This window comes from Molothrus aeneus, chromosome 14 (assembly GCF_037042795.1).
Source record: "Molothrus aeneus isolate 106 chromosome 14, BPBGC_Maene_1.0, whole genome shotgun sequence".
Taxonomy (NCBI): Eukaryota; Metazoa; Chordata; class Aves; order Passeriformes; family Icteridae; genus Molothrus; species Molothrus aeneus.
Genome location: NC_089659.1, coordinates 2,003,266 through 2,018,100, shown reverse-complemented (window position 1 = coordinate 2,018,100; position 14,835 = coordinate 2,003,266). Strand labels below are relative to the sequence as shown.

Below are 14,835 nucleotides of genomic sequence, written 5' to 3'. Positions count from 1 at the left end.
GAAAATGTTCTATTTGTTCACTGTATCCTGTTGAAACTGCAGTTCTCCATGCTGGCCTCCACCCTTCAGCTGCTTCAGGCCTGTCTAAAACACACCCAAGACCAATCAATTCCATTAGCTCAATTTTAACTATCAATTTAAAGCCCTCTCCATAAATACAAATTGGAAGATTCAGCCTTTCTTTAAGGATAATTACTATTATTTTAGCTCAGTACAAAATATTAATTTCAAATTACCTGATTTTTATGCATTTCTTTTTTTGCAATGAATCTAATTCAGTTCAAGTGAAGGAATTAAAGGCTCATAACTCAGGGGATCTCTAACCTTTCCCTGCAGCTGGATGCACACCCAGGAGTTGTGTAGCATCACTGGAGTAAAAACCTGATGAAATAAAATCCCTGAGGATATTTGGCTTGGACTCCACACCATTCTAACTCCTGGACTGGAACCAGCTGCTTCCCACTGAGCACCTGCCTGCAAAAGACATTTTCCTTCAAGAAAGGCAAAAAAAGGGAAAAAACCGACAGGATTTCAGTGTCCAGAACATGCCTGGTGCACAAGTCTTGCTCTCTAATGACTCATTTGGATTTGAACAAATGAGAGGAGCAGAAGATTGAGGGTTTCAAGGAGCTGGGAAGCAGCTTTGAGGTTGTGCAGAAAGGCTCCCAGGGACACCATGTGCAGCACTCCAGATTAGAGGAGCTGCTTAAACCAACTGCTGAGGAGTTGTTTTAAGAGTGAATAAACAAATCAAAACAAAAAGGGAGGAAAAGAACAAGTAGGCCAAGCCAGAGCTACTTAAAACCTAAAAAAAAAAAATAAAAATAAATTTTAAGAAGCTACTTTTGCAGCAAAGGAATCTGCATGAGCTGATGCAGAAGTCTGCCTGCAGTTGCTGTATTTGCTGAGATAATAGTTCCAGCTTCAGGACTATTAAAATTACCCTGGGGGGAAGTGGAAATGGAGCCGATTGAGGTTGTAAACATAGATTAGATGTTGCTTTCCCCATCCTTTAAAACTCCTTGGCTGTTGAGCACTGAAGTCAGATAAAAAGAGTTGTCAGCTAGGTTTGAAAGGATCCCTTTTCACAGATCTGGGAAGGCTGTCTGTGTTCCAGGCATAACAAATTACTGTAAATTGAGCCCTGGATTGCAGCACTTTGCCTGCATAAGCACTCCAAACAAACTGATAATCCTGAAAGGAGCAGTGTCACAGACTATCCAAGGCTCCACCTTCCAAATGCCACGGAATCTCCCTCCTGGAAAGGCTGTGCCCGTTTCCAGCAGGGAGCAGAGCTCACAGAGCACCCTGACTGCTGCCATGGCACCCAGAGAAACTCCAAAGTGCTGCATTTCCAAAGGAATTTCCTCCTAGGAAGCTTCATTGGAGTGGTTTAAATGAATGAAGGCAGGGTGCTTTGGGAACTCCTCCAAGCACGTGTTTGTTCTGTGAGGAGCTGGTCCTGCAGGGATCCACACTCCCAAAGGACAGCAGGGCCCAGCTCCTGGGAACCCTCTCAGCTGATGCTCTGTGAGTGAGACAGCAAAGCCGGGCTCCAGGGAAAAAACACCTGGAAAGGATGCTGGGAAAAGGGCAGGAAAACCAGAACCACTGCTCAGGGCTGACCTTTGGCAGCAGCTCCTTCCCCTCCTCAGCCACTGCCTCCCACATCTCACTGCTCCCAGTGCATCCCAGTGCATCCCAGTGTCCTCAGCCACTGCCTCCCACATCTCACTGCTCCCAGTGCATCCCAGTGCATCCCAGTGCATCCCAGTGCATCCCAGTGTCCTCAGCCACTGCCTCCCACATCTCACTGCTCCCAGTGCATCCCAGTGCATCCCAGTGCATCCCAGTGTCCTCAGCCACTGCCTCCCACATCTCACTGCTCCCAGTGCATCCCAGTGCATCCCAGTGCATCCCAGTGCATCCCAGTGTCCTCAGCCACTGCTTCCCACATCACCACTGCTCCCAGTCCATCCCAGGCTCCCAGATCACCACTGCTCCCAGTCCATCCGTTTCCTCAGTCACTGCCTCCCACATCACCACTGCTCCCAGTCTATCCCAGTCCATCCCAGTTTCCTCAGTCACTGTCTCCCACACCAGCACTGCTCCCAGTCCATCCCAGTTTCCTCAGCCACTGCCTCCCACACCAGCACTGCTCCCAGCTCGTCCCCCTGATTTCTCCACCCCAAGACTCCTGGTGTCCTCGTGGTGCTGCAGTGACCCAGTAACACACATAGGAGAGGAGGCTTTGCCAGCTCAGCTCTCAGGGATTCTGCAGCTCCCCGAGAGAACAAACACAAACAGCTCCCAGCTGTGCAAGGCCCAGTGTTTACCAGCATTGTTCTTTTGTGAGCTGGCAGGGAGATTTTATCAGGAGCCTCACACATCAAACAGGGCAGGGACAATGCTGTGGAGGGTGAGGAAGTGGATGCTGAGGGAGAGCAAAGATTTAGAAACAGGTTAATATTTCATTTATAACTTCAGCTATTACACAGGCACAGAGCTGTAAAACTCAGCTGTGAGACCAATCAATGGATCTGAATGGGGAGATATATTCACAACTCAGTGTGTGAGAGGTTAAGTGGATAAATCATGGAATAGTTTAGATTGGAAGGGACCTTAGAGCTCATCCACTGCCACCCCCTGCCAGGGTGGGACACCTTCCACTGTCCCAGGCTGCTCCAAGCCCTGTCCAGCCTGGCCTTGGGCACTGCCAGGGATCCAGGGGCAGCCCCAGCTGCTCTGGGCACCCTGTGCCAGTGCTTTACCACCCTTAAGGGAAAAAAATTCCATCCTTTCTTGTCTAAATTAACCCACTTTTAGTTCAAAACCATTCCCTCCTGTCCTTTCACAACAAAGTTTCTCCCCATCTGTTTTACAAGCCCACTTTCAGTATATAAAAGGAGCTGAAAATAGAAAATACAACATACAAACAAACCATAATGATGCACAGTGCTGCCCTTTATTTTGGCAGCAAGTGCAGGAATCCCCCAAACTGACATCTGCTGGAGCAAGCACTGAAAGCCATTTCTTTTTTAATGGCAACAAGACAGCAAGTGATGTGCATGTAAACACATGAATTCCAAGGCAATAAAAGCATTTGCTCTAAATCCTGATTAATGAACCAAACAGCAGAGATTCAACAACAGAGCACATCTTGAACAAGCTACACTCTGGTATTTTTGCATCCTTCCCCAGGTATTCACACTTCATTTTTACACGGTAGCAGCTCTGAAGCACAAGTCCTCTCATAAAATCAGTGTCTACTTTGAACAAATGAACCACGGAGTGACCAGTTTCCCCAACTCCATGGCACAACACAACTGGGATCTCTCATGATCTCTCATTTTCCTGAGAGAAATGTCATTAAAGAATGACATTTTAAAAGTTTATAGACAGTCAAAGCAGACACCAGAACAGCACAAAAGCTCCTTCAGGCATTCAGGACTCCTGTAAAATCCCAAAGCTCGTTCCAAGGGAACCTGGGTGGTCCAACCTGAACTGCAGCCTCCTTTGCTTCCAGCCCCAAACTGTCAGAAGCCCCAAATCTGCAGCAATAAACACCCATCACACACAGCATGTGGGAAAACCTTGACGTGACCTCCTCCCTGATTTGCAAAGGGTTATGTAGTTCTTTTCCCCCTAAAACAATTACTCTCAGTTATTCTGGCTTTTAAGTGCAAAGATGAATATTTGGTTTCTTTCAGCTTAACAAGTCAGTCAAGAAGCAGAGCACTGCTGGAGACAGAAATCTGCTTAGCCAGCTCTACACTCCCTTCTACCAGTGATAAAAATAAAAGCTATAAATGTTAATTCTCTGATAGAGCCAAACCAAAGTCCTACAGCTACAGGTGACAGCAGGGAGGTGACATTCCACACCAGGGACACCACAGCTCTGCTTGAGCTGCCCAGTGTAAATTATTCAGGTGGCAAATGGAAATGTGGCACTTAAAAATGCTGCAGCCAGCTCCCCTCCAGCACTGAAGGCAATAATTATGTCCTGATTCAGAGTGTGTAAGTCTACCCCCAATTTGTAGCCTGGATTGGAGTTCTTCAGGCATGTCCTACTGGTTTGACCAACAATTAGACATGAACCCAGAGGAAGTGGCCCTAATTGCCTACAAGAAACAATATTCTGCTCACAGCTTACTACAGACTGCTCACAAGCTGCCAGAGAGGAAAAGCCCAGCTCTGGGCTTTGCACCTTGCTCCCTTCTCAAGTTCTGGTGTCCTCTTCCAGAAGTCCTGTCAATTCATCAAAATCCTCGAGTTCTGACTCAGAAACTCAGTTCTACAACTGCCTCAGAGCACAGAAAATACATCCTGGGTCAGAGGATGCAGTCAGACCCAGGGAACTCTGCCCTCCTCACTCTCCTCAGCCAAGAGAGAATTCCCACCTTGTCCTAGGCTGACATGTGGCCCAGGTTGGGGGACTCACTCCTCCACATTCCTGCTCCTGGACTGTGCTGTCTGTGGAGGGACAGACAGTGGGACAGAGCTCTCCTTTGCTTTTAGTTAGTTTTAGCTTGCTGAGGCAAGGAAGTTCTCTGGACTGTGGGGTTTTTTCCACTTTTCTCCAAGGAGGAATTTTCTCCTGGACTGCTTGGGGGGAGGGCCGATTGAATCTGCTTTCCTAGAGGAGCCCTTTGGGGGTTCTCTCCCAAATCTGCCCTGAACCAGGACGCACCTGCTCACCCCAGACCCACAGACCCCCCTTTGAACACTTCTGAAACAGCAACTGTAGATTTTTTAAGCAAAATGCCTCAGCAGTGCTCTCTGTTTCCACCTCTGCAGCCATTTCCCCCAATCTTGCAGTTGCCTGCAAACAGAAGGAAAAACCCCCAAAGCCCAGAGCAGAGGGAAGGGCTGGGACACAAAGCTGGTGCCAGGGAGGCAGAGCTGGGGCAGTGGCTCCTGGCCATGGCTGTGCTTCCCACGTGGTGCCACAGCCTCCCCAAGCCATGAATCACATCCCAGGGAACAACCCCTGCTGCCTCCCAGCTCCCAGTCCTGGCCAGGCTGGAGCTGCCACAGGGATGTGATGAAACTGAGGCCTTGGGAAGGCTGAGCTGAGCAGAGGCTGGACAGAGCTAAAGAATAAAGCAGGGATTTATTAAAAGCATCTCCTCAATGGATGCACCTTGGGCAGCACAAGAGCCCAGCCAGGGCTGCACCCAAGATGAACCAAAATGGTCACAAAAATCCCTGACTGGTCATGGGGTCTCTCACTGTGATCAGTTCTGCTCCATTTGCATCTTGCAGTTCATTGTCCCATTCCAGCTTTAGCCCATGCAGTCCCATCCTTGTTTTTCTCTCTCCAGCCCACGGTGTTTGTGCTCTTGGGCTGAGATTTGGATCATTTGTCCTTGGTCCCAGCTGGAGCAGGAATTGTTTTGTCTCCCTGCGCTCACCATCCCATAACATAAAGCCCAGACCCACACACTAAAGCAGCACAGAACCTGAAAAATAGAAAAGCTCAAACCTGAGGCATCAAAACCCTGGAAAAGGGACAGTGCTCCCAGCAAGGAAATGCCACCACCCTGAGGCACAGCAGAGCTGATCCACGGGCAAGTGATTTCAGGGAGGGGGAGATGATCCAAGTTCAACCTCATTACTGGCTGGAATGAGCTCAAGCTTGGAATTTCATTTTTAAAGAGACATTGGAGAGGAATGGAGTGGCTGAGAAGCAATCAGGAACAGCAGTCCCTGTGATGCTGAAGAGTCTGACCATGTCACAAACCTGGGTTTCACTGTTCCAGCCTGGAGCACAGATGATGACTGGAAATGCTGGTAAAAACTGCATATTTTACTAAAAAAATATGTAAAGTTCTGTACAATCACTACAGTTTAGCATAGTCCTGAAGAAAGCAGCTCCCAAAGGGACTTTGTTCATGTATTTCAATGTTTTTAAAAAGAAGGCTCAGCTTTTTCATCTACCTTTATGACAAACCAAACAGTATTTTTACTTGCTGGGCATGCAAATAGACTGATCTAGTTCTAAAATACAGCACCCAGACCTTAATTTCCTGGGCTAGATGAGGGAACAAATGTTAATATTGACAGTAAGTTTAGCCAAGCTACACATGCACCTAAAACACTGATGCTGACAGATCTCACAGCATTTGATTGAATCATTAATTAAGAAATTTGGAAGCCACTTTCATGCAATTATTAAGTGCTACTAGCACTGCTTTAGGATTTCTGCACAGAACTGAAACAGCAAATTCTCCACTTGAAACACAATGGGGAGAATCTGCCTCCCCAGAGCTGCTGCAGTTCTTGGAAAAGAACTCCCAGAACCTCAGGAGGGGAATGGGAAGAACCTGCCCAGCTTCCATCCACCATCCCAACCAAAATCAGGAGCAAAAATGCCAAAGTCCCACAGGGATGTGCTCAGGTGTGGCTGCATAGTCCCAGGGACATGCTCTGCCTTCCCAGTCCCAGACTCAGCCAGCTGCTCTCAGGAATGCACCCAAAATATTCCAGGGACTGAGTCAATCTCTGCCTCTGGGTGCAGAACTCCTCAGCAAATTCCTGACTCACCTCTCATGGCCCTCATCTCACTGGGTCTGTGATGGCAATTAAAAAATACAAATTATGCAGAAAAAACCCATTTGGTGAGATTAGGGAAGGAGAAAGTCTTGGGAAGTCTTCTCCCAAAGACTTCCAGGGAGGTCTCCATGGCCAGGGATTTGAAAAGCAAAGATTAATGTCTCCCTGACTCCCCTGTTAGGGGTGTGAGGCTGCAAATCCCCAGTTTGGAGCTGAGCATTTTGGTCAGTTTTTACTGGCTCACTTCAGCTGGGCCTGGACTTACACTGGGAGGCAGCACCTGCATGGAACAGTAGGAAAATCCTGCTCCTGTCCCACACAGGTGAAAAGAGAGCCAGTGAACTGGTGTGGAGGCTGCAGAGGGGAGCTGAGCAATGAAAAGGTGGGATTGTGAACACCAAACTGCTCCAGTGGGCACCCCCGGGCCGCTGCCCTGCTGGCTCTGGGAGCTGCAGCCGGGGCTGGGAGCACGGAGCTCCTCCCAGAAGGTTCTCTGGGCACAGCTCGGCTGTTCCACGGCCGGGCTCAGGTATTTCAGCCGTGCTCAGCGCCAGCCCGGCCACTCCAGGCTCTATTTACACAGCAGCGGAGGTTCATTAAAAATTCTGCATAATCATGCAATTACCAGCCGGCCTCTCTCGCTGGCGGCAGGGACGGTCCCGGTACACGCATGCACGTGGAGCGACTGCAGAGCTTTGACAAACGAGTAGAACGAGCTTTAAAATGAACTCAAGTTATCACAACAACCCACTGCGACCCGGGCACAAGGCCAATTAATGCTCGATAATTCCTTTTCTCTGCGAAAGGCAGCACCCACCGGCCCGAAAAACATTTCAGAGCACGGGCGGCGGCAGACACACCCACCGGGAGCGCCGGGTTCGCGTTCCTGCCGAGCCTCCAGCACCTTTCCCACCGGGATTTCAGCCCCATTATCCCAACCCCCTGCGAGCCCCGGCCAGGCCGGCACCCGCGCTCAGCCCGGCCGCGGCTCCCCGCGCTCCGCTCGCCCTGCCCCGGCACAGCCGCTCCGCTCCGGCCCCTCAGAGCCCGGAGCCGGCGGCGGGGCCTCCCGCAGCGATGGCTCTGAACTGCCCGCACGGCGCCGGGGCGCGGAGCGCGGGCTCTCCCCGTCGCTGAGCGCGGGGCACAAGGCCGGGAGCCCCTGAGGAGCGGCGGCGCGGGCCGGGCGGCCCGAGGGCTCTCACCATGGTACAGACGGCGGCGAGTCTCCGCACCGTCACCAGCGCCTCCATCCGCCCCCGGCCGCCGCCATCTTGGGCCGCGACTGACAGCGCCAGCTGCGCACCCGATAACCGGCCCGGCCCGTGCGCCGCCGAAACCGCGCCGCCTGCGCCGCGCAACCAGCGTTCCGAGGCATGCTCGGTCCGGGGGGAACCAGCTGGGGAATGGGAATGGGAATGGGATCGGGAATGGGGAATGAGAATGGGAATGGGAATGGGAACGGGAATGGGGAATGGGGAATGGGAATGGGAATGGGAATGGGATTGGGAATGGGAACAGGAACAGGAACAGGAATGGAACGGGATGGGAGTGGGAATGGGAATGGGAATGGGAATGGGGAATGAGAATGGGAATGGGAATGGGAATGGGAATGGGAACGGGAATGGGAACAGGAATGGGAATGGAACGGGATGGGAGTGGGAATGGGAATGGGAATGGGAACGGGAATGGGGAATGAGAATGGGATTGGGAATGGGAACAGGAATGGGAATGGAACAGGATGGGAGTGGGAATAGGAATGGGAATGGGATCAAGAATGGGAATGAGAATGGGATTGGGAATGGGAACAGGAATGGGAATGGAACGGGATGGGAGTGGGAATAGGAATGGGAATGGGATCGGGAATGGGAATGGGATCGGGAATGGGGAATGAGAATGGGAATGGGAATGGGAACGGGAATGGGGAATGGGAATGGGAATGGGATTGGGAATGGGAACGGGAATGGGAATGGAACGGGATGGGAATGGGAATGGGAACGGGAATGGGAATGGGGAATGGGATCGGGAATGGGAATGGGGAATGAGAATGGGATTGGGAATAGGAACAGGAATGGGAATGGAATGGGATGGGAGTGGGAATAGGAATGGGAATGGGATCAGGAATGGGATCGGGAATGGGAATGGGAACAGGAACAGGGATGGGGATCGGAGTGGAAATGGGAACGGGATTGGGAATGGGAACAGGAATGGGAATGGGAACGGGAATGGGAATGAAGATGGGGATTGGGATCGGGAATGGGAATGGGAACAGGGATGGGAATGGGAACGGGAATGGGAATGAAGATGGGGATGGGATCGGGAATGGGACGGGAACAGGGATGGGGATAGGAGTGGAAATGGGAATGGGAACAGAAATGGGAATGGGAATGGGAATGGGATCAGGAATGGGAACGGGAATGGGATCAGGAATGGGAATGGGAATGGGAATGGGAATGGGAATGGGATTGGGATCGGCACATGGATGGGAACAGGACCAGGATGAGGTTGGGCTCATTATGGGGAACAGTTTTCCCAGAGCAGCTGTGGCTGCCCCTGGATCCTGGCAGTGCCCAAGGCCAGGTTGGACAGAGCTTGGAGTGGCCTGGGACAGTGGGAGGTGTCCCTGCCATGGCAGGGGTGGCGCTGGGTGGCCTTTAGGGTCCCTCCCAGCCCATAACATTCTGTGGGTCTGTGATTCCATGATCCTTGTGCACCCCTTCCCTCAGGATATCCCGTGGCTCCTGGGGCTCAGGAGGAGGCTGGAGGCTCCACTGGCATGGGCACAGCGAGGGCTCTGTGACACTGGAGGAAGGCACTGTCCCCACAGGGCTGGGGCTGGGAACTGGGGTGTGTCACCAAAACCCCACCAAGGGACACCACAGCCAGCCCAGAGCACCAGAACCCTCAGAGGTGGCCATGGAGCTCTGTGATTCCCAATGCTCCTTGCACATGTTGTGGGCAGTGGGATTTTGGGATGGAGTGGGTCAGTGGTGCTGCCCAGGGATCCTCTGCTGTTCCACTCCACATGTCCCTGCTGCAGCATGGTGACAAAAGGGCTCTTTGAGAGCTCAGCACTACAATGACAACAGTGCCCATTGTCAATCCATTGTCAGTCTTGTGGGAGAAGGAGTGGGAAGCGTTCCTGAGACACCACAGAGCCCGTCCTGCAGGGCACACTGACAGAAACGCACCTCAGAAGGAACAGCAAGGAATGGGCAGAAATTTGGGATGGGGCTGATCCTGACCCAGAGCTGTGCCCAGCAGGAGCAGGGAGGTCATTGTGCCCCTGTCCCTGGCACTGTGAGGGCACACCCTGAGTGCTGTGTCCAGCTCTGGCCCCTCAGCTTGGGAAGGACCTTGGGACACTGAGCACATCCAGAGGGGACAACGAGGCTGGAGAGGGGCTGGGAACACAAACCCTGTGAGGAACCCCTGAGGGAGCTGGGGGTGCTCAGCCTGGAGAAAAGGAGACTCAGGGGTGCCCCCATCACTCTCACAGCTCCTGAAAGGGGCCTGTGCTCAGCTGGGGCTGGGCTCTGTCTCCAGCAGCACTGACACAACCAGAGCACACAGCCTCAAGCTGCACCAAGGGAAATACAGGTTGAATATTAGGAAAAAGTTTTTTACAAAAAGGGTGAGAAAGTATTGGACTCATTTGGTCCCATTCCCATCCTGGTCCTGTTCCCATTCCCGATCTCATCCACCACTGGAGGTGGTGGAGTCCCCATGCCTGGGTGTGTTTAACAAAGCCTGGATGTGGCACTGGGTGCCAGGGTTTGGTTGAGCTGGGGCTGGGCTGGACTCCATGATCTCAAAGGTCTCTTCCAACCTGGTGATGCTGGGAATTCTGTGAATGACAACAGTGCCCATTGTCAATCCAGTGGGAGAAGGAGTGGGAAATGTTCCTGAAACACCACAGAGCCCATCCTGCAGGGCACCCTGAGGGCAAACACACCTCAGAAGGAACAGCCCTGGGAAGCAGCGAGGAACGGGCAGAAATTTGGGATGGGGCTGATCCTGACCCAGAGCTGTGCCCAGCCTGGAGGCTGCAGCCTCCCCTCATCCCCACAAACTGTGGCAGTGCTGCTGAGGGCACTGGGAGCTCCCTGCTCACAGTCCCAGCTCTGCCAGGGCTGTTTCCACTCTCCAGCCCTGACCCTGTGGGAATATCTGTGAGGAAGGGAGAATGGTTCTGTTTCCAAAGCAGAAACCTTTTTATGAGGCTGAGATGTTTCCATTCTGTTTGAGCTGCTGGCCTGCAGAGATCTTCTCCTACCCACGTTGGGCTTCCTACGTCATCTGCTCCAGCCTCCCCAGGGACAGGCCTCAGGAGCACAAAAACCCCAATCCTTCCCAAAAATCCCCAAAGTGAAAAGGGCCACGTGCTCCTCACAAGGTTGCCATGAATGGCAATGCTTTAAAATTAGGGACAGGAAATGCAGGAATTGTGGAAGCTGTGCAGTGTTTGACCAGATTGAAGTGTGTATTTAAATGTTCATCTCTTTTACATTCCAAAATAGAGTCAAAGATGATTTATCACAGCTGCTGCAGCAGCATCTGAGGACATTTCCTTGCCCTTTAGCCTCAGGATCAGAACAACTTTGTGCTGAGTAGAATTACAGGGCTAAAATCGTGGTCTTGTCCCTGAATGTCTTCAGAGGTCACTGCTGGAGCATGGAGATGCACTTTTAATTCATCTAAACTCAGCAAGGTGGAATTCTGAGCACACAGGCCAAGGCTGGTTCCCCGAGCACACCACACTCATTTTTGATCCTTTCTTACCTCCTCCTCCTTTGCCTTTCCCAGCTTGGAGGTATTCAGTTCTCTGGAGAACAAAGGTGCTTCAAAGACAATTTCTGTTGAATGCAGTGTCAGAAATGACCTTTGGGCCCCAAGTTTGCCACAAAGAGGGGCAGAGAGAGCTGCAGGCATCAATTTTTGTTGGTTGGAGTCACTTCAGGGGTGTGTGCACGAGCTGCCAGCCATGAGTTGTGTCTCAGCACCTGCCACAGCCCCTGGCACTTCCTCACAGCCACATTTCTCATTTCTGCTCCAAAACCAGCCCTGTTTCTCCTCCCAAGTCCCCCTAACATCAATATATTCTATGAAAGATGTACCAGAGGCACATGTAATGGTTACAAATGGACTTCTAGAGGAAAAATCATTTCTGCCAGAGCTAGGCAGAAAGAGAAACATTTTCCCAACATGCTGGGACCTTAGCAAGGTCTCTCTGGCTCTGCTCATCTCTTACTCCTTTTGTACAATGCATTAGGAATAATTACAGCCAGTTTTAAAGCATTCTGCCATCCTCCTGTGACAGGCACTATGGTCATGGCAAATACTTTTATTTTTAGCAAGCTTCGTCTCTGAAAATGTGTAGGAGGGCCAACAACAATATAAATAGAAAATCTTCTAACAAACAGAGCCAAAAGCAACACAGAGCAGTAAATAAATCTGTAGAAAAATTTGGTGTGGAAATAACAATCTCTGTGCACCATGCAAAGGCACAGATCTTTGCATGAGCAACCCAAGGGGTGGTAAAGTGAAACCACCAGAACCATCCAAGTGTTTCCAAAGTTGTTCTCAATTTTGCAAACATTCCCCCTCTAATTTAAGTTATTGTTTTTCCAAGAGAATTAGAATTTAAAACATGGGGTTTTTTTAGCTAAATATAAGTCCATTGTGCACAAACAATGAATATCTCCTTTAAAAACAATTGTTATTCCACATGCCAGGGGTTACACAATCTCAGAGAGTGTGAATCCTTCTGCAGGGCTTCACTCTCTGAACAGGCTGCTCTGGCAATCTAGAAAATCAGACAAGGGCCACATCTGAAAACCTCTGGGTTTGATTTTGTATCTTTAATCGTTTAAGAATTAAATCCTCCAAGTTGAGAGGAGAGGGGAGCTTGAGAGTAGGTTGAAAACTTTGGAAGAATGCACAGCTTTTTATTTGTACTAAAAGCCCTTCTCTCTGCACAGAGATTCCTGCATGTGGTGGAACGAGATCTGGGGAGAAGCACAAGAAGCCAGGGCTGGTGCAGAAGAAATTCATATTGAACCAGATCAGCCAAGGAGCTCCAACTCCACTGCTCTGCTTCCAACATGCAGCCTGAAACTGTTTCACATTTGTTTTAAGCAACCAGAAGCCCTCAGAGCTGCCAAAAGCAGCAGTTTGACATTTCCTGCATCACTGCTGTCTCATTCCTGCCCCCACACATCCCCTCTCCCGTGTCAGCAGCAGATCCAGCCCTGCAAGCACATGGAGCAGCTTCCCTGTCCCTCCTCCCACAGCAGCTGCTCCTTGCCCCTGCTTGGGACTCCTGACTTTTGAGTGCCACATCCAAGCTCAGCATCCTTTGAGCATTCTTTGTGTCTGCCTCACATTCATCCAGGCCAAAGCTCACCCTCCGTGTACCTCTGACTCCCTTTGTGTTCCTCAGCACCACATTTGGTTTCCCAAAATGATTTCAACTTTTTTTTTTTTTTTTTCAGTTGAACGTGCCTCCCTCTTGGAGCAAGCCAGCAGAACTGTTTTCTTCTAGGAATGTCTTTGCTCATATAGAATATTCTTCATGGTCTATTCTGAACTTATCTGGCTTTTTTTTCCTGGGCTTGAGCTCTTGTGGCCACCTAGAAGCTGACAGATCTATGACTGTTTGGTTTTGGAGGAGGACTATTGTGATGAATGGTTTTATATTACTCACTAACATATGCTTTTAATAGCAAATGGGAACAAAGGTTCCAGCACTCAGAGAGGCAGACAGTGACTTACTGCTGCTAACTAATCCCAAATTTATCACTGTCCTGCTCAATAGCACATTTCAAAGTGCTGCCCTATTAATTGACCACAAGATTTTGAGCTTTTTTCCTATTCTTCCTTTTATTTTGCCTCTTCTTACAAAACTTGTGTGAGATTAAAGCATGCCGGTAAATAAATTTCTTGGAAAAGATTTTTTTTTATCAGTGTTTGGGGTTTTGCAAAAATCTGGAAGCAAATTGACACTGGAAGACTTGCAAACCATTCCTACAGGAGCCATATCCCAAAAGACAGAGGATCCAGCAACTTCCTCCCAGTTCCATGAGCTGCATGAGCTGCAGCAGCCTCCAGACCTTTCTTCCTCTTCATCAGCTGCCAGGATGGTCAAAAGAGCAATGCTGGGAGCTTGCAGAGCATCACTGCACAAACACTGCTGCACAACGAGATTTCAGAGGGGAAACAGAACCTTGGAAAAGGGACATGTCCATAAATCTTGGCATTCTTGTGCTGATTTCACTGCACTGCTGTGCCCCAGGGCTGGATTTTCCTCAGGGCAGTTCACATCCTGTGAAGATGCTGCTGTGGAAGCTGGATACTTTGGGAAGGGGCAGAGATCCAGAGCCCTGCCCTGATTTCCCATCCCCTGGGAGCCCAGGCTGGCTCTGGAGCCTGTTGGGGAGGGCTCAGGTTTGTGCTCTGGGTCCCCATGAGAGCCCCATGAGAGCAGCTGGGCACAGAGAGGCTTTTTGGTGGCTGCAGCCTCTCCAGAGTGAGCCAAGCCCATCTCCTGCCTGCACAGAATCTGCATCCCCAGGTCTCCATGAGCTCTGGGAGTTTATCTCGCTCTCCATTCCCATCCACGTCTCCCACACAGCCTGACAAAGTCCATGTCCCAGCCTCGCCTCTGCTCCCTTCTGAGAAGCCTTCCAAAGATGAATGCACCAACTACATTATTTTTTTAAGTTTAATTTACATCTGTTTTGTATTATTTGCAGTTCTGCTTTATCTGGGTCACTCCCTCCCCAGTGTTCTTCCCTCTCCGCTATCCCAGAGAGCTGAGAGCTGATTGTAGCCAGTGTTCAGTTCCAGGCTGTCATCCCACAGACCCTGCCAGCTGCCCTAAAACCCCACTCAGTTTTCCTAGAGAAGCCATTCTCTCCTCATTCTTCCCTCTGGAAGCCGCCCAGTCTGTCAGCAGCTCCAAATTCCCTTCCCCGCGTTTGCAGAGCCTGCAGTGTCCCACCCCAACGCTGCCCCACGTTCCAGCCGCCCTTCAGGACTCACAAAGCAGCAGATCAAATGTATCCCGGGGGATTCACGGGATGTCAACTGGGATTTTGGAATATCCCACAGCTGCCCGAAAGCTCTGAGGGGGGTGGAAATGTTTATTATCCTGAAGAACGGGATGCCATGGGCTGCGGGGCTCTGGAGGGGCAGCACACAATGAAGGGCCCAGGGAGAACAACAGAGCGCGGGGCTGGGGCCGCGGAAAGGGTGAAGGACCCGGACAGGCAGAACTGG

General features: G+C 50.7%; 1 protein-coding gene across 1 annotated transcript in view; it reads right to left on the bottom strand.

Moving 5' to 3' along the window:
• Nucleotides 1-7,849, bottom strand: part of LOC136562610 (ubiquitin carboxyl-terminal hydrolase 12-like) — a 31,041-nt gene extending 23,192 nt beyond the window's left edge. Inside the window, exon 1 of the mRNA XM_066559541.1 lies at nucleotides 7,761-7,849. Coding sequence (XP_066415638.1) covers nucleotides 7,761-7,808 — 48 coding nt within the window. The 5' untranslated portion in view covers nucleotides 7,809-7,849. The remainder of the gene's footprint in view (nucleotides 1-7,760) is intronic.
• Nucleotides 7,850-14,835: the final 6,986 nt, after the last annotated feature.